Here is a 27520-nt window from a genome sequence, read left to right on the forward strand (position 1 = left end):
GTCCCATGAAAAGTGTAGAAGGAGTCCAGAATCCCAGGGACAGGGCTCCATCGGTAGGACCATGCCTGGCCCATTTTTCACGGTCATTTACTGCTTGAAGAATGAATGGACGTAGGAAGTGGCCCACAGAGGAAGAGGAGCCTGTGAAAATAGCTGAGAAGGAAAGACCAGAGAGGTAGGACACAGAGGATGAAAGCACAGTAGAGGAGAGTGGAGGAGAGTGTCAAGCAGGAGGGAGGGGTTGAGGGGTGAGATGAAACTGGAAGACCACCCCTGGATGGGGAGCCACGATGACATCACTGGCAACTTTTGCCAGCAGTGTCAGTGGAGTTGGGGGTGGCGGGGTTGGAATGCAACGATCGGGAAGTAAGAAAAGATGGGGTGCCTACACCCTTCTTTCAAGGAACACAGCTGTGAAGCGAAGAGCAGAAGGAAAGAAACAAGTTTGTGTGTGGCCTACAAGAAGGTGTCGGGAGAGATAGAGGGCTTGAAAATGGAACCTGGAAATAAGGGATAAGGGATAGAGTAGAAGGTGCTCAGTGTGCGACAGTCAGGGTGGCAGACTGGTCCCGAGATTAGCTCCAGCTGAGAGAAGACATGCCTTCCTCTGACCCCGGAGAGAGGTCGTGAGGCAGAGCATTTGGAGGGTGCGGTGCGAGAGGTCGAGGGAGTTTACACTTGGAAACCCTTGGAATAGTAGCCTCGGGCGGAGAAGACAGTGTAGTTGATGTGGGCTTTGAATTCCAACCACTTTCTCTCTGACAGAAGCCATGTCATACTGCCTTTAACTTCCTTGGAGGGAGAAGCTGTGCCAGCGAGAGCAGGAAGCCCACTTCCTGTGACCACTAGTCATGCGAGAGGTCGCTGAGGACCCAGGCAGGTGGGCTACACAGAAAGGAGAGCTGAGAGTCCAAAGGACACGATGGCCCCAGCTGACAGATAAACAGGAGTTTCTGTCCTGACCTTCCCGCACCACCTGGCCGGCAACTTCACCGTTAGAGCTTCCCCCGGACTCTCCTGTGAGGAACACTGTTTCCTACCCGATCCTCCCCTCCAAACAGGGTTTGGCCGTGCTCCCTCCTCCCTGTGCCTTCCTCCGCCCCCAAACCCGTGCACCAGGCCTTCCCTGCTGCCCCCTGTGAATTCCCGCAGTGCCCACCCACCTAGTTTGGCATTTTTAAAAGTAAATTTATTTATTTTATTTATTTATTTTTGGCGGCGTTGGGTCTTCGTTGCTGCACACAGGCTTTCTCTAGTTGTGGCGAGCGGGGGCTTCTCTTGTTGCGGAGCACGGGCTCTAGGCACACGGGCTTCAGTACTTGTGGCCCGCGGGCTCTAGAGCACAGCCTTGGTAGTTGTTGCACACGGGCTTAACTGCTTCGCAGCATGTGGGATCTTCCTGGACCAGGGCTCGAACCCGTGTCCCCTGCATTGGCAGGCGAATTCTTAACCACTGAGCCACCAGGGAAGCCCTGTAGTTTGGCATTCACTGCATGCCCTCTTGCAGTTAAAAACCTCTAGTATGCCTTATTCTCCCTCCAGTGGAGGAAGCCCCCTGAAGGCTTAACGTGTGCTTGTTTCCTCCACTGTGTCTGGAATCAGGCCTTGAAAATAGCCATTTTCGGGGCTTCCCTGGTGGCGCAGTGGTTGAGAGTCCGCCTGCCGATGCAGGGGACACGGGTTCGTGCCCCGGTCTGGGAGGATCCCACATGCCGCGGAGAGGCTGGGCCCGTGAGCCATGGCCGCTGAGCCTGCGCGTCCGGAGCCTGTGCTCCGCAACGGGAGAGGCCACAACAGTGAGAGGCCCATGTACCGCAAAAAAAAAAAAAAAGAAAATAGCCATTTTCTCACTCAGTAAATGCTTGTGAAGATAGTGGGAGAGCAGGCCACCGTGTAGTGGCTGAGGACACAGGTCGACGAGAGAGGGATTGCCAGGAAAGAGGTGGAATTTGTAAAAGTAACTATCAACTATCAGAAGTAATTCAAATGGGATGAAGTGGTGGGAGGCAGGGGATGTTGAGTCGCTTTGCCAGGAAGACCCAGCCAGTGGGTGTAGTTGAAAGAGGAAGAGGAAGCAAGAGGGCCTGGGGAGAAGGAGCTGGTGGCGAGTTAAGCCTGGGTGGGAATGGGTTGGTCACTGACAGCCACAGAAGGCTCTAGAGAGACGTGTATCATATGCTCCAGGCAAGAGCTGGAAAAAGCAGCACTAGGTGACCGGCAGGCCATCCATTGCTGGAGGCCAGACACCGGGCAGTGGAGGAGATGGTAATGAGCAGGGCTGATGGTCAGAGACGAGAGTGAGAAGGTAACCGACAGATTGGAAGAGGACTCAAAACGTGGCAGAGAAAGACCAGTGCTTGGCAGAGGGCACGGTGTGAGAAGGGTGACGGAACTCCCATAGCCCAAGCTTCACCCCGTGAGTGGGAGAGAAGGCATAAAGAAAAGGTAATGAACACTGCATTTTCTGGTATCTCCATCCAACCCTATTCAAAGGTGGTGTTCCTGCGCATACACCAGTCTCTCTCTCGGAGATCGCCCCTCGGTGGTCTTGAGAGAGAATGCTGGCATCTTCCTTCTGTGGAAGCTGAAGGGGCCAGCCCCTCCTCCCCTCACCGGGTGCAGCTGGGGCTGGCTTGTGACATAGGTTTGACCCAGCAGACCCTCCCTGGCAGGATGTTGACAGCCGAGCAGGAGACCTTAGGATGTGGTGGAAAGTGGAGATCATTCCTACCTGGCAGCCTGTTCCTACTAAGTCACTAGCAGTGGGACCACAGAGCTCCCCGGCCTCCCACCAACCCAAAGCTGGTCCCCCAGCCCCCAGTCAATTCTGGGCGCCGTCTCTACCACCACCTCCACCTCCACACATGCACGTACATGCTCTCCTTCAATTCCTCTCTGCTTTGGTTAGCTGGAGTCAGTTTCTGTTGTTTGCAACCAAGAACTCTGACAATGGGGAGAGTTCAATCCTGTTAATTAAAAGTTGAGAATGGGGCCTCCCTGGTGGCGCAGTGGTTGAGAGTCCGCCTGCCGATGCAGGGGACACGGGTTCGTGCCCCGGTCCCGGAGGATCCCGCATGCCGCGGAGCGGCTGGGCCCGCGAGCCGTGGCCGCGGAGCCTGTGTGTCCGGAGCCTGTGCTCCGCAACGGGAGAGGCCACAGCAGTGAGAGGCCCGCGTACAGCAAAAAAAAAAAAAAAAAAAAAAAAGTTGAGAATGCCGTCCGGTTCCTATGCAGATGTGGAAAAATTTGGAAGGACTGCAGTTTGGTTCATCTCTTTAGTCTCCTAAGTGCCAAATGCTGTGTGCTGAATACTGAGGATAGAAAGACAAACACAGCAGGCCCTGCTCTTCATGTAAGCAAGTGAGTGTGTCTTAGTTTGAGTTCACCCGGAAGCAAACCCCGAGACAAAGATTCAAGTGTAAGTAGTTTATTTGGGAAGTGGTCTGGGAAGCACAGATAGGGGAGCAGGGAAATAAGACAAGGAAGGGAAGGAGGCCAACAGAGGGCACATCATCAAAACTACCGCAGAGGGCCACTGAGCTCAGCCTGGCTGGGGCCTGTGGGACTCTATGTAGCACAGGCCTCAAAGTGTCATTTATCCACCAGCTGCCATCTGCCATTGGTTGAGGGCTGCCTCCAGAGGCCCTGGGCCCCCTGGCACTTTCACTGCCTGGGCCATGTGCAGTTCGCAGCCTGAGAAGCCCTTGGTCAGAGGCACAGAATGGGGACTGCTGAGGGGCCATGTGTGGGCCACCATATCCAGGGCTGCAGAATGCAGTGGAGAGAAAGTTCTATGGTTCTTTGAGAGAACTAGGACAGGGACAGTGGGCCCCAGAAGAGAGTTGTCAACTCCTGAAAGAAAGTGTCATCAGACTTGAGCGAAGTCCTTCTCTAAGGCTTTCTAGGGATGATGGATTTTGAATTCGAATCTGCAGATGTGGTAAAGGAAGGTCATATGGGGAGAAAACCTTCTGTGCCAAGGTCCCACGCCAAGAGGAGCCAGCCTAGCTGGAGGCAGACTGCTGGGCAAGAGGAAGGAGATGGGTGAATGGAGGCCTGAGCCTGGCAGCATCTCCCCAGACCCCCTGCTCCCAGGGGCCACCCGCTGCCACCAGCTGCCAGAGATACCCTCTAAACCATCCACTTTTTCTTTTTTAAATTTATTTATTTTTGGCTGCGTTGGGTCTTCGTTGCTGCGCGCGGGCTTTCTCTAGTTGGGGCAAGTGGGGGCTGCTCTTTGTTGCGGTGCGCGGGCTTCTCATTGCGGTGGCTTCTCTTGTTGCAGAGCACGGGCTCTAGGCCCGTAGGCTTTGGTAGTTGTGGCACGCGGGCTCAATAGTTGTGGCTCGCAGGCTCTAGAGTGCAGGCTCAGTAGTTGTGCTTCACGGGCTTAGCTGCTCCATGGCATGTGGGATCTTCCCGGACCAGGGATTGAACCCGCGTCCCCTGCATTGGCAGGCGGATTCTTAACCACTGCACCACCAGGGAAGCCCCTAAACCATTCACTATTATTGAGGGCCCAACCCTGTCCCAGCTCTTCACACTGATCTTTAACTCCCCATAAGGAGGTGTAATGATTACCCCACTTCAGAGACTGAGGGAAAAGCACTGGGAGGATAAGGGTCTTACCCAAGGTCATGTGGCTAGGGTTTGAACCTAGGTAGCCTGATTCCCAGGCCTGTGTTCCCAGCAGGATTATTTAAACATACAACTGAGCATGTTCCTGCTCTGTTAACACACAGATGGCTGTGTGTGTTGAATGACAAGTGACATAAAATGCAGTTCCCAGAGGGCAGGTGGCTGCTTGGATGCCTGCAGAAGGATGGCCAGGCATGAGTGGACTGTAGAGGTAGGGTGAGGGGTCTCCCCTGGGTGCCGGGCATGGCTGCAGGCTGGGGGATGACATGTCACATGACATGGCTGAGAAACCCAACCCGGGGTCACTGTCAGGCACCATCAGGCACTAGGTTTGCAAAGGCCGTGGAAGATCCTGCCTGCCCTTTCTCTCAAACAGAACCACAGTCCAGTGGAGGAGATCAAAAAGGCCACAACAAGTGGCAGAGGGAGGTGACAGCTACCATGCAGGGTGTGACAGCAGCCTGGGAGTGGAGGAGGACCTAGGAAGTAGAAGGGCAGTGTGATCCGGATCCTCCTTTGTGGGAGCAGGCCCTGCTCCCACATCCTCCCCCTCCACACACCCCTCCCTCCTGCCTGCCGGCTCCCGTCCACCCAGCGCCCAGGCTAAAGGCTCCTGCCTGCTCCAGGCCCAGCCGTCACAGCTGCACACCTCTCTGCCCACTCCTCTCTCCGCGCAAGGTTCAGCAGATTGCAGTTAACACATGTGTGCTGCAGTTTTCAGTTGGAAAATGCCCCATGCCCCACCACCCAGAGGTCTACTGTCCTCTTTGATCAATGTTGGGCATGAGGACGTCGAGTTTCGGGCAACGGGCCGGCAGCAATGTGCTCTCCGGGGCCCAGCCGGGGCCTGGGAGCTCATGGGCTTGTGACAAGTCTGAGGATATCAATCCCTGGGACAAAGCCCTGGGCCTTGGCTGCTTAGCTGTGCCTGGGGTGATGCTGTGGCTCTTTGGGTGCTGGGGTGATGCACCGGATAAAAAGAGCTGAACCTCACGGGATGCTCTTCTGGAGATACTTTGGACCACCCAGCTCAAGCTTGCTTTCATCTCGAGGTTCTCCAGGGTAGGCATGAGGCAAGGTTGTTAGATTGAAGTTCTGCTTCCTTCTGAGAGAGAGAGCGAGAGAGTGAGAGCCCAGCCAGGGGCCTAGGTGCCTTTAACTTCTTCAGCGATTGTGCCACGGATGGGCCCTGGGTTTGCAGGGGCTGCAGCTGAGGGGCAGGTAGCAGAGGGTGGCCCGGCCGTGAGAAGGCTGCTCCACGCCCATGGACACACTGCCTCCAGTCCCCCTTGGATTCCAGCAGCCTCCCCCTGCAGTTGGGGGACTGGGGCGGAAGCTGTCTTCTTGGGGAGGAGAGGAAGGAGGTGGGGCAAGGAAGGCAGGCTTGTCTGCAAGCCTCCGGCAGCTTCTGTGACTGGAGCAGAAGACTCTTCTAAAAAGTGGGGTACACGGCTGTGTGGGCAGGGTCCCTCCAAAGGGGAGATTTGGCCTGGGTCTTGTCCACAACTCTGGGTGACCTTGATGTCCTAGGTGTCAGGTGTGCACTTGGTGGGAACTGGACAGAGCAGCTTTGGGGGAAGGGAGCTGGGGTGGGGGAACAAACTGGGCCTTTGCCCTTAGGTGAAGGCTCTCTGTCCTGGCCTGACTAGCTGTCAACCTGAACGCGTGCTTGAGCATCCTCTGTCTAGGTGGGTCTGCAGGCCCATCCCGCCTTTGGTTCTCACTTTGCCCTGCTCCACCCTCAGCTCAGCTGCAGAAATTCTCCAGGGTTCCCCCAACTCCGCCTGGCTTAGCCTGACATTCTTCTCTCACCTCCACCATGACCTCCATTCCAGGGCCCGGCCTCATGCACAGGTGGCCGCAGACCCCTGCCCTGTACAGCTGGACTGCATAGAATTTTGGCCAGAGGTATAGGGAGGCTCTGGCCAGGTGGGTTCAGGGGACCAGGGCGTCTTCTGGCCAGTGGACAGCTGTGCCTTGTGCCCCAGCAGGTGCCCTGGCCTCCCTGACAGGAGCCCTGCCACTTCTGCCCTGCCCTGGCAGGTTTTTAATACCTGCCTAATCCTTTCTGTTGATGAGGCTGGTTGTGGGGTGGGAAGAGGGGTCAGTGAGCTGAGAGAGGCCCTGGGAGCAGCTCTGCCTGAAGCCCAGAGACCCTGGGAGTGGTGGGTGGGTGTTATGGACCCTCAAAACCAGGGTCACTCAGGCAGGTTGTCAGCCCAGGGGCGGGGCTGTGCCCCCTTGTGAGGACAAAGTATTTAGATGTGATTTGAAACTGTGTTTGGATAATTGACTGTTGGTAAATGACTTCCCCCGGCTCCAGGGCTAAGGGAACTTGGCCTTGGCAGGGCAGACAGGACGGACACAGTGAGAGTGAAAACGTGTGAGCAAACCCATCAGGGGCTATTAACATCTCTACTGTCAGCAGCCAGCTTCTGTTTGTTTAGGCTTCAGGAGGTCTTGCCGCTTCATTTGGGTCTCTGCTCCAGGTGAGAACGTGAATTTCACAAGTAGGTGTGAATTGCACCCATCTTATTTGTCTTGCCTGGAAGTAGAGCAGTTCAGGCCTTAGGCAGTCCACATTCATTTAATGAACACTGTCTGCACCGAGGGAGCCCACGAGGGGGTGTCACTAAGTCTCTGGGACCTGCCCTCAGCCATTTTGCTGTCGAGGTTGGTGAGGCTGTTGCTCAGGCCCTGATAATTAGGGTCATTAGAGGCGCTCAGCTGAAAGAACCTGGGGCCCCACCCTGGCATAGTTAACAGGACAGCCATCCAACTCCAAAGAAGATTTCTCCGGGTGACTATTTTGACTAATTGTTAAATAACCTTTTTATTTTAAAAGTTTTAGATTTACGTGGAATTCCCTGGTGGTCCAGCTGTAAGGACTTGGTGCTTTCAGTGCTGGGGCCCGGGTTCAATCCCGGCTCGGGGAACTAAGATCCCGCAAGCCGCTCGGAGCGGCCCAAACAAAAAAACCTCCCTAGAAGTTTTAGATACACAGAAAAAGTGAGAAAATAGTACAGAGAAATTCATATACCCCTGCACCCAGTTTTCCCCCATTAGCACCTTGTATTTGCCTGGACAATAAGGTACATTTTTTACAAGTAAGGAAGCAACGCTGATGCATTAGTATCAGCAGATTTCCTTAGTTTTTACCTAATGTCTTTTCTGTCCCAGGGTCCCATCCAGGACACCACCCATTTGGTTTTCTTCCCTCCCTCCCTTCCTCCCTCCCTCCCTCCCTTCCTCCCTCCCTTCCTCCCTCCCTCCCTCCCTCCCTTCCTCCCTCCCTCCCTCCCTCCCTCCCTTCCTCCCTCCCTCCCTCCCTTCCGTCCTTCCTTCCTCCCTCCCTTCCTTCCTTCCTCCCTCCCTTCCTTCCTCCCTCCCTTCCTCCCTCCCTCCCTTCCTTCCTTCCTCCCTTCCTTCCTTCCTCCCTCCCTCCCTCCCTTCCTTCCTTCCTTCCTCCCTCCCTCCCTCCCTCCCTTCCTTCCTTCCTTCCTTCCTTTCTTTCTTTCCACGCCATGTGGCTTGTTGTGGGATCTTAGTTCCCTGACCAGGGATTGAACCTGGGCTCTCAGCAGTGAAAGTGCCGACTCCTAACCACTGGACTGCCAGGGAATTCCCAGTTTTCATATCTTCTTAGGCTCCTCTGTGCTACCGTTTCTCAAACTTTCCTCGTTTTTGATGACCTTGACAGTTTTGAGGAGGACCTGTCAGGTAGCTTATAGAATATCTGTCAATGGTGGGTTTTCTCATGATTAAGTAGGGGTAATGGGTTTTGGGTAGGAAGATCACAGAGGTAAAGTGCTTTGATTAATGTTTGGTATAAAAATACAGTTATTTCCAAAATTGTTACTTTTCTCTCCCTCCATCCCTTCCTTCCCTGTTTCCTTCCTTCCGTCTGTCTTTTTCTTCTGTGGTGCACCTGCTCTGCCGGCCCCGAGAGCTTCCTTTGTCTCTCTGTTGGGTAGTGAGCACTGGGCCTGGCATCAGAGCTAAGAAGTCGAGGGGCGGGGCGCTCAGTGGGATCGGAGAGCCTCAGGGAGGCTGCTGAGGGCAGGAAGGTGGTCTGCGTGGTGCAGATCTGCTGCTTGAGATCATGGACTTCCTGGGGGTTTGAATCCCAGGAAGCCTTGCACTTCCTGCTTCTCTGTTAAGAGCACCCTTAGGTACTTGCTAGGGTTGTGGAGCACTAGGGAGCTGGTAGATTATGGCCCCATCAGAGGGGGTGCTTGAGATGAGCCCAAACAGTCCTGCATGACTGGAGTGATGGGAGATGAGGGGCAGCAACCCCTTACCCTCAAAGACCCTTCAGTAGCTGCTATAAGCTGTACAGCAAAACTGTCCTCCGGGCTGACCCTTGGGCTGCAGGCTGTCACTAATGACAGAATGGCCTCCCCAGAACACCCACTGGGCTCTCATCAGCTGGGCTCTCACTAGGCTGGGAGTTATGTTAAGTCGTCCCATACACAGGTTGGACCTTCCAACCTGTGAGCATGGTACATCACAGGGAAGTGGTATTATCATTACCCCCTTACAGAAGAGGAAGCCCAGGCACCACTCCCTGAGTTAGCCACTGTATACTGATCTTGATCTGACAATAAATCAATGTATCTGAAACCAAGAGTGTCATAGAAGAATCCAGAACGAGCTTTTCCTTCTCAAAAACCTTTCTCCTCTAGTTTACTGATTCCTGGGTGCCCTTTAACAGTTCTGAATAAAAGCCTCGCTAGCACTTTGATGGAACAGAGTTTCAATTTGAGGACAGTCACTCCAGTCCTGCAGGAAGAGCTGTGTCCTGCCAGCACCCTGTGACCTTGGGCGGGGCTGCTAACCCCTGCTTCCTTATTAGTGCACTGGGATGTGTGCATGGGTGTGTGGGGAGTGATCCAGTGCCTTTGATTGATTAATAGATACTGCTGATCCGCAGGACTACTACTTAAGTAGCATTTGTTGTCAAGAAAGCTTTCTTAGTTGCAGAAAAACTAGAAACAATGCAAATTAATTTACAACAGGCATAATAAATAAAGTTTCAAAACTTTAGAATATTCACTAGATGAAATAATATGTGGCCACTAAGAATGATAGTCACTTAAATGCACCGTGGTATCCTGGATTGGATCTTGGAAGAGAAAGAGGACATTAGTGAAAAAACTGGTAAAACCTGAATAAAGTCTGGAGTTTAATTAATAGTGTTAAAGTTAATTTCTTAGTTTTGATAAATGAATGTTAACATTAGGGGAAGCCAGGTGAAAGGTATATGGGGACTCTACGTAATATTTTTGTAATTCTTCTTTAAATCTAAAATTATTCAAAAAAATTGAATGACATTCACAAGTTGTTTGGAATATAGGAATAGTTTAGGCTAAAACATTCAATGAAAAAGACAGAATTCAAAATTGTGTGACAGTGTGATTACAGCTACGCAAAATTATTTTTCATAGAAAAAAGAGGAAAAGAAAATACGCAATTATTGGGACTTCCTTGGGGTGCAGTGGTTAAGAATCCACCTGTCAATGCAGTGGACATGGGTTCAAGCCCTGCTCCGGGAAGATCCCACATGCCATGGAGCAACTAAGCCCGTGCGCCACAACTACTGAGACTGTGCTCTAGAGCCTGCGAACACAACTACTGAGCCCACGTCCCACAACTACTGAAGCCAGCATGCCTAGAGCCCGTGCTCCACAACAAGAGAAACTACTGCAATGAGAAGCCTGCACACCGCAATGAAGAATAGCCCCTGCTCACTGCAACTAGAGAAAGCCCGAGTGCAGCAATGAAGACCCAATGCAGCCATAAATAAATAAATAAATAAATAAATAAATAAATAGTTGGGTGACTATGAAATTGAGAGTTATTCAAATCCTAGTGTTTTTTGTTGTTGTTGTTGTTTACCAATTTTTCCTTAATATGGGATCTCAACCACTTAGAGCTTTTCAGAAGCTGGGAACATCAGAAGGGACTGGTTAATTTCAGCAGGAAAGAGCCTTATGGAAATGCTGTCTGATCACTCTCTGAGTCAGTAAGAGGGCCAGGGATCATGTCCCCACCACTCGGATTACAGCCACTGGCTGCTGTCTCTGGGCCCACCACCCCTACCCATTGCCTGCACAATGCAAGCATCCAGCCTGGGTTCAAATTAAACTTGTCATTTGCTAGCTTGAGACCTTGGACAAATTTCTTAATCTCTCTGCCCCTCAGTTTCCTGATCTGTAAAATGAGGCTTCTGCTAACTGTGCCTATGTTGTAGGGTGGTTATAAGGATTGAATGGGTCTGGCATGTAGTAAGCTCCATATACTTGTTAAAGAAAAAGAAATATCACCAGTGTCAGTGGAACAAATTTAAACATCGCTTTTTGTCTCTTGCCCAGATTCAAAGTCCTAAGTGAGGGGGCTAGCAGGTGACTTGATACTGGTGATGTCCTACCTGCCAGAGTCAGGAGAGAGTGAGCGTCCAGTGGGAGGTTCGGCTTCCATAGAGGAAGGGGTGCTGCTTCCCCACAAGGCTCCACAGAAGACCAAGAAACCAGAGAGGGTCCAGGTACTAAGCTGCGAAGCGGGGATTTTATAGTGACTGCTCAATAAATAATTATTGAATGTATGAACGGGCAACCGAACAAATGCAACAGCTGCAACAAACAGTAGAGCTCATTTGGGAAGAGATGCCAGGAAGCAGGAAAAGAGTTGGAGAGCCCTGGGTGTCTAAAGTGGCAGGGTGGGGCCAGAGAGAAGCCCTGAAGGCTGTCACCTCCTGGTGCAGTGGCAGCAACCCTTTGTCACATGACTCAGTGCCTTCAGCTTGTGGCAGGACAGGGAAAAGGGGGTCCACAACTCCGCTAACTTTTCCCAGCACCCTCCCGCCCCCATCACAGGGTCTGGATCTCCTTGTGGGCTGGTTCTCCAGCAAGAAGGACCCCAGGGTTCTCCAGATGCCCCCCCTTCTTCCCTTCCCTCCTCCTCCTGCCAGCCCCCCAGGTTCTGGCCACAGCCAGCAGGGTGTGCCCCCAGGTGCTGGCTCATAGCACCTTACTTTCTGGCAGCACTCCCTTGGGGTTCCTTTGTTTTTTTTAATTTTTTTAATGTATTTATTTGGCTGTATGGGATCTTCGTTGCCGCATGCGGGATCTTCGTTGCAGCATGTGGGATCTTTTTCAGTTGCGACATGTGGGATCTAGTTCCCTGACCAGGGATCGAATACGGCCCCCCTGCGTTGGGAGCGTGGAGTCTTAACACCTGGACCACCAGGGAAGTCCCCCCACCTTGGGGTTCCTTGACATTCTGAAGTATTTTGATCATCTCCTGAACTATGTTACAAATTCTGGGCTGGGATCAGGGGAGAGGAGGGCAGGGACCGAGACCCCTCAGTCCCAAGCTGCCTCCCCAGGTGTAGCACAGAGGAACTTAGATGAGGCTTGGCTACATGGCCCCGTGGAAAACTCTTTACCGAGCTGTCTCCTTTGGTCTCACTCTGGACCACGCACTCGACTATGATCCTGTGAGGTGGTGAGTGCGGGATCGGGATTCGAACCCTAGATTCTGACCCTAGAACCATGACAGACTCGGGACAGCATAATGTTCATTCTAGGTCTGCTCAGACTGGCCAAGTGGTCGACTCACTTTGACCACTCTGAGCTTATCTTTTCTTCAGTAAAATGTTGGGATGAGTCGGGCTCAGTGGGTGGTGGCTGGTGGGAGCGGCATGTCCCCAGGCAGGAGCGATGAGGTCGCTCTCCACAGCTGGCCAGCCTCCCCGTACTGGGGAAAGTCTCCTCTCCTTGGGCCCTGCTGCCCTCTGCTGGTCGAGGTCCAGCCGCCTGGCCAGTGCCCAGGGGCGGTCAGGAGCTGGGGCTGGGAGTCCCGTCCTGTCCTGTCCCGTGTCCAAGTGCCCGGCTCTGCCACTCACTGCTTTTGGTCCCACTCTTTGGCTTTCTGAAACTGCTTCCTCAGCTGTAAAGTGTGGGGATGGTGAGGGCTGAATGGGGTAGGATGTGCAGAATGTCACGTACAGCGCGTGGCCAGACAGGACTTTGTGATGCTGCTCTGGTGGGCAGACAGGAGCGGGAGTCCTAGAACAACTCTGTCTCAGATGCCTGGGTGTGAGGGGTGAGCTCGATGCGTCTTTCGTTCATTGACTCCCCCACCCCCCTGGAATCCCCAGGTTCCTTCCCGTTTACCTCAGTGGCAGTAGCGAGCTGCTTAGTGAACATCAGACACTCCCCTCCCCCACTGATTGTGTCCACATTGGAGCTCCCACACAGGGAGGGGGCTGGGAAGGCAAGGACCACATCCTTGCTCACTCCTCCACCCCTGTGCTCCGCCCTGGACCAGGCTTGGTGTCCCCTCAGCAAATATGAGCCCTGGAGGAAATTCCAACCTATCCTCCCAGAGGGTTCAGCCAGCCTTGCAGAAAGCCATCTGCCTCGTACTCCATGTCCACGCCCCTCTGAGGCTGCCCATCCTTGTCATCAGGAGGGTCTATGCTCCCTCTCAGGCCTGGGATCCAGATTGGGAAGAGGGGACCAACACCTGGGAAACACTTTCACGCTTGCCTCTGCTTTGCAACCCCTGCAAGAATGTTGCATAGCAAATAACCCTCACTTCATAGTTAATAACTCTAGTTAACACTGACTATGGACTGAATAAGCCCTAGTTGCATTAACTCATTGAATCCAACACTGGGAGGTAGGTCCTACTCTTTCCCTCATTTTACAGATAAGGAAACGGACACAAAGAGGACCCTAGTGACTCCTCCAAAGTCACAGAGCTGGTAAATTGCAGAACCAGGATTTGAAACTAGGAAAATCCCCTGCTTTCCATAATCTGGCCTACGTATCAGAAGCATTTAGCTTGGAGATCAAGCTCTGGGTAGTGTGGGTGGTCAGGTATTCCACTGTTTTGGATCTCTCTGCCCCTCTGGTCTCAGGCTCTGTTGGATCCCTAGCTAGTGGCTTCGGGATGACTTCCTGGAAGCTGTGAGTTCTCATCCTCCAAAGGAAGGGTCCCCAAGAGCAAAAGGCGGGAGAGAGCAAACAGGGTGGCCTGAAGTGGGTGATCTGTCAGCCACCCACCCCTTCCCACACCCAGATGCGGGGCCCAGGGTGCTGTCTGCCCAGGGTGCAGAGGGGAGAGGAAAGCTTCGTGACTCACAGATAGTGTGCCCCACCCTCCCTGCCCAAGGATGCCAGGGAGTGGCCTGTCCTGGGGAAGATGACTTGGGGTCCCCTCCCCTACCCCTTGCCTTCCTGGCAGACACCCCCAAGGCTGGGCGGAGGCGGTGTGAAGAAATGAAGACACTGGTTTGTGGCTCTTGGCCCTAGCTGGCCTCCGGGCTGGCTGCACCTTCCCCAGGCTCCCACTCGTCTGGCCATGCCGCCCTGCCAGGCCGGTTGGGAGGAACTGAAAGCGGGGCTTGGCGGGTGAGGAGGAGAACAACAACCCATAATAACCGCCCTGGCTCCTCAGCTGGGCATCTCCAAGTGCTGGCACTCACCCTACCCTCCCGTGACACCTGGGACAGCTGTGTGGTGGCCGGGATGGCTGGGGGCCTGAAGCTGGAAACCAGCCACCCAGAGCAGGTGTCTCGGGAAGGGGTTTGCCTTCTCACGCATGCAGGGGTGAGGCCTGCATTCTTCCCTCACTCTCAGCGTCCCCACCCTTCCCACACGCAGTCCACCCTCTCTGCAGCCACCGCTTCCCAGCCCAGAAGTCACCCGGCCTTGACTTGTGGTGGCCTGTTTCTCATGTCTGGGTGTCTGCAGCTGCCCAACTGGTCTCCTGCTCCCTCCTCTGCCCTCCTGGCCAGCCTGTCTGGTCTCGTCACCAGACGTGTCATCTTAAGGAATCCAAACTGGCCTTTCCCACAGCACGGGAACAAAGGTCCAGTTCCTTAGCCAAGGGGCCCACACAAAGACAGTAAATGCTCTGGTGTGCAGGCGGGTTCGTGTGTGTGTGGTGATGTAGGAGTGAGGAAGCCAGCAGAGCCACAGACTTCCTGGACAAGGTGGTGTCTGAGCTGGGCCCCGAAGGATCTGGGGGTGGAGAGGGGTTTGAACAAGCGGTGACTGGGTGGAAGGGCAGGCCGAGGTGGGGAAAGAGCCAGAGCAGAGACCTCGAGGCTGGTCCAGCTACCCTGGGTGTGGCTGGAGTGTCAGGTGTCTTAGGCATAAGGTGGGCTTCAGCCAGATGTGAGAGACCTCCCAGGTCTCCACCTGGCGAAGTTAGACCTCCTCTGGACAGGGGTGCTGCAGAAGGCTCAAGGTGATGTGACCGGATCTGTGCTTTGGAAGACTGCTGATGGTGAGGAGGATGAAGGAGGCCAAGAGCCTGGAGGCTGGGAGACTTTTGTGGTGGTCCAGGCAGGAGCGGCTGACAGCCTGAAGTGGGGCATTGCCTCGCGGCACTCGTCCATTTGTTCATTACGTATTTCTTTAGTGCTTCTTCCATGCGAGGCACTGTTTGAGGCACAGGGGATTCCAACAAACCCAGTCCGTGCTCTCAAGGAGCTGGCGATTCAGTGGGAGACAGGATCCCATCAAAAGTTGATGAGCGGGCTTCCCTGGTGGCGCAGTGGTTGAGAGTCCACCTGCCGGTGCAGGGGACGCGGTTTCATGCCCCGGTCCGGGAGGATCCCACATGCCGCAGAGCGGCTGGGCCCGTGAGCCATGGCCGCTGAGCCTGCACGTCCGGAGCCTGTGCTCCGCAACGGGAGAGGCCACAGCAGTGAGAGGCCCGTGTACCACCCCCCCCCCAAAAAAAAAGTTGATGAGCTCTCCAAGAATGTAAAAGAGAGCAGCCAAGGGTAGGGGGTGGGGGGAGGTGTGGCTGGAGAGAAAGTAAAGGTGTGAGTTCCTGCCTCAACTGCTCCCCTGCAGGCACTCTCCCCTCCAGCGGCCCCCATCAGAGCAGGCCCCTGCCCACTTCCCCCTCTGTGCAGTGGCCCCAGAAACCCCCCTTCTCCACCTCTCACACCTGTGGATCCTTCCACCTCCTTGACCCCCATCCTGCTTCCCCGCTGCTCACAGAGAGCAGTTGTTCCCAGACCTTGACCTCCCAAACTGTGTCCTGGGTGAAGTGCAGCGATGGCCAGAGTTGAACTTCAGTCCTACTTCTGGCCACGTGACCCTCTTCTTCCGGAAACCTCAGTGCAGTGTTTGAAGGCATTCACCTCATTGGATGAGGCCCACACACATTATACAAAGTAATCTGCTTTACTCAAAGGCTACAAATTTAAAAGTAATCGGGGGCTTCCCTGGTGGCACAGTGGTTAGGAGTCCGCCTGCCAATGCAGGGGACACAGGTTTGAGCCCTGGTCCAGGAGGATCCCACATGCTGCGGAGCAACTGGGCCCGTGCTCCACAACTGCTGAGCCTGTGCTCTGGATCCCGTGTGCCACAACTGCTGAGGCCTGCGCACCTGGAGCCCCTGCTCCGCAGCGGGAGAGCCACCGCAAGGAGAAGCTGACGTACTGCACAGAAGAGTAGCCCCCACTCCCAGCAACTAGAGAAAGCTCACGTGCAGCAACAAAGACCCAACGCAGCCATATTTATTTTATTTTAACTAAATAAAAATAAAAGTAATCGGGACTTCCCGGGTGGCACAGTGGATAAGACTCTGCGCTCCCAATGCAGGGGGCCCAGGTTCAATCCGTGGTCAGGGAACTAGATCCCACGTGCATGCTGCAACTAAGAGTTCACATGCCACAACTAAGGAGGCCACGTGCTGCAACTAAGGAGCTGGCAAGCTGCAACTAAGACCTGGTGCAGCCAAATAAATAAATATCTTTTTAAAAAGGTAATCATATCAAAAAAATACCTTCACAACATCTCAACTGGCATTTGACCAAACAACTGAGCACTGTAGCCTCATCAAGTTGACATTTAAATTTTTTTTCTTTTTGGCTGTGCTGCACGGCTTGTGGGATCTTAGTTCCCTGACCAGTAAACCTGGGGCCAAGGCAGTGAAAGCACCGGGTCCTAACCACTGGACCACCAGGGAATTCCTGGGAAGTCCCAACATTTAAATCTGGCCATCACACCTATTTATTTCTCTATCTAATCATCTCATTCTTGATATTCTTAACACTGCTGAGAGATAAGAGGCAACAAGGCAGAATTTGTTCCTCCTGTTTATCAGGTGAGTAGACTGACACTCTCCAGGACCAAGCCCATCACTCCATCACCTTCTAGTTAATACTCTCAGCCCTCCTTGGCCTGAGCCTCTTGTCTTGCCTGCCTGGCAAAACCTCACACAACATTCGACAGACTCTCAGGGGCACTCATTACCCCCCAGGCTCACTGGGCTGTCTCTCTTTTCAGAAAAGTGCCTTTTCTCTTCTGGTAGCTCCCCAACCACCCCTGCATGCTGGTGTTAGGACCCCTCCTCTGTGGCATTGCAAACAGACCTGGCTTTGAGGGCACAAACTGGGGGTTCCCTGTATAATACCCCTAGTTCTTGTCATGGTGTTTGGGGCACACCAGAGAGCTCCTTGGACACCAGGCTGTTGAAGGCACAGATGGCGGAGTCCCTGGTTGTCTCAGGGAAGGGGTCTGAGCCAGCGCCCAGGTCTCCTGACATCTGGTTCAGTACCTTGCCCTCCCGTATAGGACACCCCGTCCAGTACAGCTCTACTCCATGCAATCCAGCCCGTGTTTCCTGCACACCTCCTTTATTCCTGGCACTGTGCTAGGCACCTGACAAGCAGTTTGTCACTTTACCCTCACAGCAACGCTCTAGGACGGGCATGATTACCTACATTTGCCAGATGGCATGTTGAGGCTCAAAGAGTGTAACTCTCATAAAGTCACATGGCTCTGGAAAATGGCAGGACTAGGATTCGAACCCAGATCTGCTACTGACTCGAGAGACGGAACACTCTGCCTCTCTGCAATGCCAAGAGGCCAAGCCACATCCCCAACTAGGGTCTGGGAGCAAAGAGATGAGGGAGACGAAGAGCCTGACTTCAAGGGAAGCGCAGGTCTGGTGCAAGAAGTCAGTGTGAAAAGCTTCCTAGCCAAATAACTATCAAGGGTTCCAGGGACTCACATTTTGGGAAATTAGAGGAGATGTGTGAACTGGGCTTAGCTCACTGGGCTGGGGAGGGCAGGAAGGGGGAGAAGAGGGAAGAACATTCTGGGCATGGGGTGTGCTTGGGGAAGGAGCAATCAGGCTAGAAATCTAGGCCAGGAAAAGTTGTTTCCCACCCCTGAGCAGCTTATATTAAAACCCTGGAGTGGAGCCTGTAATCCAGGTGGGGTTTTCTGAGCAGGTCCCTAACACCAGTTCCTCTGCCTCAGCTCAGCTCTGTAACCTGAGCCATGAGCCCTCACCTGGAGGAAGTGGTCCCAGCCCTGGAGCTGTTTCCTAATGAAACTGAGGGGGTGGGTGTTAGTGGCTGGTTCTGTGTGGGTGGACCTCATCCAATCAGTTGAAGGCCTTAAAAGAAAAGACTGAGGTTTCCCAAGGAAGAAGGAATTCTGCCTCAAGTCAGTAACACGGAAACCCTGTCTGAATTTCCAGCCTGCTGCCCTGCAGAATTCGGACTCAAGACTGCAACATTGGGACTTCCCTGGTGGTCCAGTGGGTAAGACTCTGTGCTCCCAATGCAGGGGGCCCGGGTTCGATCCCTGGTCGGGAAACTGGATCCCACAGGCATGCCGCAACTAAGACCCGGCACAGCCTATATAAATAAATATTTTTTTAAAAGAAGACTGCAACATCGACCTCCAGCCTGCCCTACAGGTTTCGGACTTGCCAGCCTCCACAATCGCGGGAACCGATTCCTTAAAATCTCTCTCTGTATATATAGAGCCTATTGGCTCTATTATTCTGGAGAACCCTGACTATCCATTTTATCAATCATATTACATACATCTATAGAATATTGTGTATTGTATTTATCATAAATAAAAGTGACGCTTGTGAACCTTTTGTGAGCACCTACTGTGTGCCAGGCACTTGCTAAGCTCTTCGCAGGTGTCTCATGATGCTCTTACTCATCCCAAAGCTCCATGAGGTCATCTGTGATTGCTCCCATTTCACAGACAAGAGGCCCAGAGAGTTCCAGTAACTTGCCCAGGGTTCTAAAGTGATAAAGCCGGGTTTGGATCCGGGTAGTTACACTGGATCCAGTGCCTACGTGGGGTGTGCTCTTATCCACCACGGAACGTGTGTGTAAAGGCATTTTGAAACAAGAGGCATGACGCAACTGACAAGTGATGTCATTTTAGTGTTACAGTTACCACTGGGATGGGCAGGGCGAAGGGGGACGGGGCAGGGTGTGAGTTCTGGCTGGAGGGTCCTAGCACCACCGGGTCCTGAAGGTGCAGCCCCGGGAAGAGCCACGAGGTGGCGCCAGGCTGCACAGGCCACTCCAGGATGTGTAGTCCAGGGCTGGGAGCTGGGAGGGATTCCAGGGGTCTCTAGGCCTAGCCCTCCACAGGGCTGGTGAGCCCGGGAACCCCTTTCCTCAGGCCTCAGAGGGGTTTCTGTCCAGTCCAGGGATACCAGCGCCAGGGTCAGGGGCCCAGCCACAGTGGTGCCCATCTGTTTGAGGTACAGTTCGGTGGGCACAGCCTGGGGACTGGGTCCAGCCCAGCCAACTGGCCAGAAGGTCAGCGCCCAGCTCCCCCCTGTGCTGCTGGTGTGGTCAGGAAAGGAGCGCCCCAGGCCATCAGGTCACCAAACAACAGCTCTGGGTAATCCGCCTCCAGAAGTTGCGACGGCGGCTGCTGAGGGCCACACTGGCCGCCTCCTGGAAGATGGTGTGGACGTTCTCCTGGAGCAGAGCTGAGCACTCGAGGTAGGCCACGGCGCCCACGGCCCGTGCCATCTCCTGGCCCTGACAAGGAGAGCGGACGGGGCCGCCGTCAGGTGGGTGCCGCTGGGGCCTCATGTCCAGCCAACCCCCAGCCCCCTTGGCCATCCTAGGTGCATCTTCCTAGGACACCCATAGCTCCTGTCCCCTGGCCTGACCAAGCCCATCGATGGCTTCATCGGGTTTCCTGCCTCAGTTCCCGGCTGGGTCTCTGCCTCTCGAGGCATCAACTCATTAACTTCCCGGCCTGACCCAGGCATGCTGCAGAGAGGGGCCTGTGGACTGAAGACCTGGGGGTCCCCCCCGGCTGTGAAGTGGGTAGGCAGGACCATCTGATGTGCACCGCACTCACTCACTCTCCATCCCACAGCTGGAAACTTCCAAGCCCGGCAGTTCTTGACCATGACGGCCTCCAAAACAACCCCTACCCTGACCCACACCCTGCGGGTGCCAGATGTCTGGCGCTGCTGAGAGGCTGGGCCAGAGCAGCGTTACCCCAGGGGTTTCCTCTCCTGACCCCTACCCCCGTGCCCTGGGCTGGGTTTCCTACCCTGTGGTAGGTCACAGGTTCCAACCTATTTTTCCGCAGCTTCTTCACCAGCAACTTGTCCTTGCGCAGATCAGTCTTGCAGCCCACGACGATGATGGGCACCTCCTTGCAGAAGTGATTCACCTCCGGGTACCACTGTGGGGAGGGAGGTGGGGAGGGGGTGTGTGTGAGCCATCAGGGGAGTGGGCCGCTCTCCTGCCCTCCAGGTAGACTCCCACAACAATAATCACTAAAGCCAGTTTAGGGAGAACTGCTCTGTGCCAGGCTAAGACTTTACATGTAATGAACACATTAACCCCCCAAGTCCCTATGAAGCAAGTTCTATCATCAATCCCATTGTACCGATGCAGTAACTGAGGCTCAGAGACGTTATATAACTTGGCCTTGGTCACACAACTGGAAGTGGCAGAATTTGAACCCAGGGGGTGGCGCCCAGAGCCCGGTTCCCACCTGCTCTAGAGTCCTACCTCTGCAAGGTAAGGGGTCCCATGACCATCTCCCCAACAGGGTAAAATATATAAAGAAATCAGTGAGGTTTTAAAACTAAAGCAGCTCACAAAATGGTTGCAGCAGCTGTTTGCCTGTTGGAGGGGGCACTCCTGTCCCGTGTCAGCTGCTCTTTGGAATGTGAGGCTCCAGGGCCTGGTTATTTCAGTCTGGACTATAACCTGGGAGCCTGGAATCCAGGCTTTAGATCTCCAGCAGCGCACGCCTGCTCAGTTTCAGGAAAAATTGACATCAAACCGTCTGGCTTCTGGAGCCAGATGGGGCCAGTGTGCGGTCCCAGCAAATCCTCCCCTCCACAAAACTGCCCTTGAAAAGGGTCTCCTCCCTGACTCCCCTTTGCTGAACGCAACAGGGAATCCTCAGACCTCATCCTACCTGAGCCCTGACGTCAGCGATCACTCCCTCCTCTGAAACCTGGTCTGCGCTTCACCCCAGGGCCGCGCTCTCCTGGTTGACCCCAGGTCTCCAGGTGACAGGCCCCCTCTCCCCCACGCCCGGTCCACAGCTCTTCCCAACCAGCAACTCCTACATGGATCTGCCCAGCCCTGCCCCCTCCCAGATCTGCAGCCTCAGACTTCTGCCTGCCTGCCTGACGCTCCACTGGGATGCCCAACGGGCCTCCATCGCCCACCTCCCTGCCCCCAGCTTGCTCCTTCTCATCTTGGGGAATGGCAAGTCCACCTTCCAGGTGCTCTGATCAAATGTCTCTCTCCCACCCGTGTCCAGTCCATCTGCGAACGCTGACAGTTCGGTTCTGCCTTCCGAACAGATTCAATATCCGCTGGCCTCTCACCACTGCCTCTGCTGGCACCCTGGTCCCAGCCACCACTTGCCTGGTCCTTGGTGCCTAGAGCAGTACCTGGCACACAGTAAGTTCGCGCTAAATGCTGCCATCATCGTTGTGGTTTTGGTTACTAATGATGCCACTGGCTGTGCTCTGAGGAACCCTGGAGCGTGCCATTCACACGCGCATGGAGGCCCTAGCAGCAGTGGGGGCAGGGCTGCGGCTGCTGGGTAGGCGCAGAGGAACTCAAGGGACCGTTTCCCTGACACCTGTGTGCAGCCTCGGGAGCCTCTGAGATAACTGGGGGACATCCTGGGAGGCCGCTGGGAGCCAGCAGTCACGCTGATGGAGACCGAGAGCTGCTGGAAACTGATGGCTCGTGTGACCTTGGGCAGGCCCAGGCTGGGGAGATGCAGAGGCCTCTGGGTCACCCAGCATCTTCAGGCAGGGTCACGGTAGAAAGAGCCACAGCGTTCTGAGTCTGCAGCATGGGGCAGACAAGGAGCACTGGACCGGGAGTCAGAGGGTCAGTCCAGACCCTGCCACCAACTCCCTGTGGGACCCTGGCTAAGTCTCTCTAGGCCTCAGTTTCCCCATATTTATGCCAAAGGCACTGGACCCGATGCCATGCAGGGCCTGCCGAGCTGTGACAGTCTGCTGGGTCAAGGGTAGGGGTGCAGCAGAGGGGCCCGGCTGTGGGGCGGTGCCTCTCTGCCCCCCACCCGCTGTACCCACCCGGTTAGAGATGTTGTCAAAGCTGTGTGGGCTGGTGACGTCAAAGCAGAGGAGCAGGACGCTGGCGTCAGGGTAGAACAGGGGCCGCAGGCGGTCGTAGTCGACTTGCCCTGGGTGGAAGAGGGGTGGTCACTCCCTCCAGGTTTCCTGCCCATTGTCAGCACCTCCCCAGCATCAGGGAGGCCACCCTAACCAAGACCAGGGGCAGGTGTGGGTGGGGATGATCTGGATCAGGGCCTAGAGCTGTGCCTCAGGATCCAACATGTGAATGTTCCCCTCGGGGCTGTGTTCCCCTGGCTGGCCTGTGGGACGTGCCAGCCCTTGCCTGGGCGAGACCACGGCTGAGAGAGCCCTGTTCTGGAAGGAGTGGGGGATGTCTGAGGCCATCACTCAGAAGCCTGCTTTGCCCTGGACTTGGGGCGGGGATGGAGAATGAGGAGAAAGAGGCAGGCGGGACCTGGGCAAGGATAGCACAGCCCAACCAAGGTAAGGGAGCTGCTGGGATTCCCGGAGTTTAGCTTTGAGTTCTGATGTAGATTTGACTCTGAACCCTCTTGTGGGCTAGGTCAGGAGGCTAGAGGGCAGAGGTCATGTTCAAACAGATCTTACAGAAGCTAAAGCCAGGGTGGACGGCTCAGGAAGCCAGAAACAGTCCACCCCTTGAGAGCTAAGAGCTCCAATTCACCTCCAGGACATGGTGGGCTGCTCTGGGCTGGGGAAGCAGCAGACACAGATGCCGAAGCGAGGAGGGTTCAGGCTCCCGGGGGCCCTAATCCTGGCCAACACCTGTTCCCTGGAGACTGATTGGCCTCCCGCGTTTGGAAGGAAGGGAGTGGGTCCCTTCCTCCCACTCTGCCCCTCCCCCAGCCTGGCACCCACCTGCTGTGTCCCAGATTTGGAGGTGCACGGGTTTGTCCTTCACGTGCAGATTCACGGTGAGCTGCTCAAACGCCGTGGGGGTGTAGCCCTGAGGAAGAAGAGGTCAAGGGGGCAGCTGAGAAGGCAGCATCTGAAGCGGGTGGTCCCAATGCCCAGGCCAGAGCCCCGGAGTGCCTGCGGCACTGCCGCTCTTTGGAGTAGTTTGGAGCAGAGTGGAGTAGTTTCTGGGGGGGAGTCGGCTGGTGGGTGGAGGCCTAGAGCTGCCACTCTGTAGCTGTGCACCCTCCCAAGGCACTGAGCCTCCCTGGCCTCCTCCGCGCCTAAAAAGTGGGTCTATTAAAGCCCCCAGCGCAGCACGTTGCTGAAAGGATTCAAGGAGGCGCTTCACGTGGAGCCCTGAGCACAGGGCCTGGTAGAAAATACGCACTCTACACGTGCCGGGACTGTTATTTTTATCTCTGTCCTCGTCCAGACTGTCCCATTTCTGAGCCTTCCTTCCTGCTGTCCCCTCCTCCTGGAATGACATTAGCCTATGTTTGCTCATTCACTCACTCACTCATTCATTCATTCATTCATTCATGAGCACCCTCTCTGGATCCGATTCTGGACACCCGGGAGCAACTAATAAAGACTCATTGCCTGCCCTGGGGAGCTCCTAGCTTTTGGGGGTCCCTCCTTTGCCACTCAACCTTTCACAGTCCAACCGGGATGCCCCTGTTTCTGTCTCTCTTACCTGCCCTGCCTGGCCCCAGGGGGAGGTCACCCAGGCCAGAGGCCCCTCCACCCCAGGCCTGCTGAGCCTGAGCTCACCCCCTCTCCACAAAGGCTGGATGAATGCAAGCAGGACGGGCTTTTTTTTTTTTTTTTTTGCGGTACACGGGCCTCTCACTGTTGTGGCCTCTCCCATTGTGGAGCACAGGCTCCGGACTCACAGGCTCAGCGGCCATGGCTCACGGGTCCAGCCGCTCCGCGGTATGTGGGATCTTCCCGGACCGGGGCACGAACCCATGTCTCCTGCATCGGCAGGCAGACTCTCAACCACTGCGCCACCAGGGAAGCCCAGGACGGGCTTTTACACAAGTGCAGGAATGAAGAGGGGGAGCTTTTACAGATGGGGTCTGAGCAACAGGGGAGAAGGTTTTCAAAACTCTGCCACGACACAAGCCCTGTGCACCAAGGGACGTGCTGGACCGCCTGCATCTTGGGTGCCCAGGCCTTGCTCCCTTGCTCAGGGCTGGGTGAGGTGACCACAGACCGGGGGACACTGTGAGGCCCTGTGCCCTGAGGCAAGACTCTTCTCTCTGGCCTCAGTTTTCCCATCTGTAAAATGAAGGCCTTGCCAGCTCTCAGACCTTGTGTTTCTTTTAAATGAAGAGGTCTCTTGGGAATTCCCTGGTGGTCCAGTGGTTAGGACCCTGTGCTTTCTGTGCCGGGGCCTGGGTTCGAAACCTGGTCGGGGAACTAAGATCCCGCAAGCCGGGCAGTGCCCAGGTAAATAAATAAATAAATAGATAGATAGATAGATAGATAGATAGATAAATAAATAAATGGAGAGGTGTCTCTTGTGCCTGGAGGCAGACAGGTCCCAGGAAATCAGGGTCCCCAAAGAGGAGAGGAACCTAGACAAGGCAGGTCCATCCCTCTGGTGACAGGCATGTTCTCCTTTTCCCTTCAGAGTGTCCTTCACCATGCACTGCCCGGACTTCCCTGGTGGCGCAGTGGTTAAGAATCCGCCTGCCAATGCAGGGAACACAGGTTCGAGCCCTGCTCCAGGAAAATCCCACATGCCGCGGATCAACTAAGCCCGTGCGCCACAACTACTGAGCCTGCGCTCTAGAGCCTGTGAGCCACAACTACTGAAGCCCGTGCGCCTAGAGCCTGTGCTCCGTAACAAGAGAAGTCACCGCCAGGAGAAGCCTGCACACCGCAACGAAGAGTAGCCCCCACTCGCTGCAACTAGAGAAAGCCTGCGTGCAGCAACGAAGACCCAACACAGCCAAAAATAATAATAATTAATTAATTAAGTTTTTAAAAATTGTGAAAAACACACACTGTCCATCAACTGTGAGATGCCCATTTCCGCACTGTAACCTCTCTGCATTTGGGATGGGTCTCACTCTCAAGGCCGTCTCAGAGCCCAGGACAGTGGTGGTGAGGGGCTACCCCTCCCAGCACTGCTCCTGGGCCCCGGCTGGCCTAGCCTCCCTGTGGCACTCTGTGGTGCTCCCCGCACTGCCATAATTGTTGGGTTCCAACAGGCAGCATCTGGGGGCCTGGAAACACATCCCTCCCCCCAGCTAAAAAAAATGTGACTGGCCAAAGGATGTGTCATCAGCTCCAAAAACCACAAAGCAAGAGTCGGCTCGATGCTGCCACAGTGGAAAGAAAGGCTGACTCTGGGTTAGCAGGCCCGGCTACTCCTGCCTCCCGCATCCAATCCCCAGTGCTGTACCACCCCAGGGCTTTGGCGGGGGCTGGGATCAGCAGGCAGGGGGACGTGATGCTGGAAGCAGACCCATGCATGGACTCCCAGGGGAACTGGGCTGAGTGGGGCACGGTGGGTGGGTGTGTCCAGCCCCTGTCCTGGTGCCGGTGAGTCCGCCTGGACAGGCAGTAGGCATGTCGGTGAAGGAGTGACAGTCCACATGCTCAGGCGTCAAGGACATGCCAGGTACAACTCGGAGCCGTCTCTCAGCCATACCTTCCACCTCATCACCACCCTCGGGTCTCTCCACCCAGCGAGGTCGAGTGAGGGGTCGGAGGCTCACAGAGGCTGAGCAAAGTACTGAGGGCCCCAGAGTTTGTTGGAGGAGACCGAGGTGCTAACCCAGCTGTCTGAGCAGCTGGTGTGCTCTTACTCTCCAAGGCTGAGCCCACGGGACATCCACTGTAGGGGCAAGAGCTGGGGGAAGACACGATGTCTCCCAAGAAAAACGCTGGCCACTTTTCAGTGAGTCCTTCCTGTTGCAGCTCAGAGCTGAGCCCCTGACCTGTATGAACTCTCTCATCACTGCGACCCTGGGAGGTGGGCACCACCGTTATTCCTATTACGGTTAAGGAAACAGGCACAGAGAGGGTAAGCGGCTTGCCCCAGGGCGCACAGCTGTAAGTCGCAAAGCCGTGATTCGAAGCCAAGGCTGTCCGTCCCTCTTAGCCATGCTGTGCCACCAAGTGCTCTCTTAGGACCCGCTTCGTTCCCCACGCTGCCTAAGTCAGTCCCCGGGACACCTCCCCCAGGTAGGTGGCATTCTTGGCACTTGACAGGCGATGTCACTCCCGCGGGCAAAGGGAGAACTGCCTTCGACCCCACGCTCTGCGGGGAGGCAGAACGGGCGCACGTCCCTCCCGGGGTGGGGAAGGATGCACCCAGGCCGCGGCGCCCCGCTGCGCCCGAGGGGCCGGCACTCACCTCGGGGAAGGCGCCCTCGGCAAAGACCATCAGCAGCGACGTCTTCCCGCAGCCGCCGTCGCCCACCAGGACCACCTTGACGGACCGCTCGCCGAGCGGCGCCTCTTCGCCCGCGGCCTGAGCCGCCTTCATCGCGGGGCAGCGGAGGGAGGGCCGGGAGCGATCGGAGCGGCGGCCTCGGGGCCGGCGGGGCAGGAATGTGGAAGGGGCGGGGCGGAGCGAGGAAGTGCGGGCGGCGGCTGGCAGCTCAGGTGAGGGGCCGGGTGGATTCCGTGTCCTGGAGCCTGCTCGGCCCTGCCCCTCCCGTCCCGGGTCCCAAGTCCCAGGCGGCCCGAGGAAGACACACCTCTGTGTGGGGCGCTAGGGCACAGGAGCGGGCACCGAGACTCGGCCTCCATCCTCAGGAGCGCACCCTGGTCTGATGGGGAGCAGACACGTAGCTGGGCAGTGATGGTGTGGACGGGGCTTCCCCGGGAGAAGGGAGGTGGGGGTCAGCCCTGCTGGCGCACTTCCCCGGGAGAAGGGAGGTGGGGGTCAGCCCTGCTGGCCCACCAGCTTGCTGGGGACAGGGACTGGGTACCTGGTGCCCAGTCTAAGCGGGGCACCCAGCAGGAGTTGGTGACTTTTGATGGATGAATGAATGAGTGAAAGAATGAATGTGCATTTCCCCAGGGCTCTGGAGAAGCCCTCCACACCACGGCCTCCCTGCAGGTGTTTCAGGGCAGGTGGGAAGGGGGTGATCCGGCAGGCCTTTATGCGTTAGTCACTGGCACGGCCAGCTGGGCCTACCCTCCCCCAGCCAGCACCAGGAAGTCTCACTACAGGCAGGTCTCACCTCTGCCTCGGTCATGGTCTGGAGAAAGCGATGGAACCTTCCATCTGTCAAGTGCTTAGAGTAGGGTCTGGTATGTGGTTGGTGATGGCATGTATGAGTGATTCTTATAATTTAACCAACACTGATGGCCCCCTGTGCCCAAGGACCTGGGGACCCTGAACCGTTGAAGTCAAAGTCTCCCACGGCCTAGAATGGGAGACAGGCAGGACATCACTGTGATAAGAGCTACAACAGTGCGGGGGTGGGGGTGGGGGACAGGCAGCGGACGGGAGTCGGGAAGAGGGGCTCCTCACCGGGGTTGGGGGTGGTCAGGAAACCCTTCTGAGAAAAGGGCCAGAGTCTGCAGGAAAAAGTGAGACACAGTTAGA

General features: G+C 55.5%; 1 protein-coding gene across 2 annotated transcripts; it reads right to left on the reverse strand.

Moving 5' to 3' along the window:
* Positions 1-19309: 19309 nt before the first annotated feature.
* RHOD (ras homolog family member D) lies at positions 19310-26449 on the reverse strand. Of its 2 annotated transcripts, XM_060105090.1 has the most exons (5): positions 26318-26449; positions 22909-22996; positions 22030-22139; positions 20004-20138; positions 19310-19477 (listed from the first exon to the last, which is right to left on the reverse strand). In XM_060105090.1, exons 1-5 carry the CDS (start codon positions 26447-26449, stop codon positions 19310-19312), a joined length of 633 nt encoding a protein of 210 aa, XP_059961073.1. The 2 variants fall into 2 exon arrangements, with proteins under 2 accessions (XP_059961073.1, XP_059961074.1); XM_060105091.1 differs by lacking the exons at positions 22030-22139; positions 22909-22996.
* Between the last annotated feature and the right edge of the window lie 1071 nt (positions 26450-27520).

This window comes from Mesoplodon densirostris, chromosome 7 (assembly GCF_025265405.1).
Source record: "Mesoplodon densirostris isolate mMesDen1 chromosome 7, mMesDen1 primary haplotype, whole genome shotgun sequence".
Classification (NCBI taxonomy): Eukaryota; Metazoa; Chordata; class Mammalia; order Artiodactyla; family Ziphiidae; genus Mesoplodon; species Mesoplodon densirostris.

Bases quoted from the DNA above. Each gene is read 5' to 3' on its own strand.
- RHOD (XM_060105090.1), bottom strand. From the start codon at position 26,449: ATGAAGGCGGCTCAGGCCGCGGGCGAAGAGGCGCCGCTCGGCGAGCGG. The intron at 22,997-26,317 runs GTGAGTGCCGGC...CTTCTTCCTCAG, and splicing joins CCGAGGGCGCCTTCCCCGAG to GGCTACACCCCCACGGCGTT. The intron at 19,478-20,003 runs GTAGGAAACCCA...TCTCCTTGTCAG, and splicing joins AACCTGTGACCTACCACAGG to GGCCAGGAGATGGCACGGGC.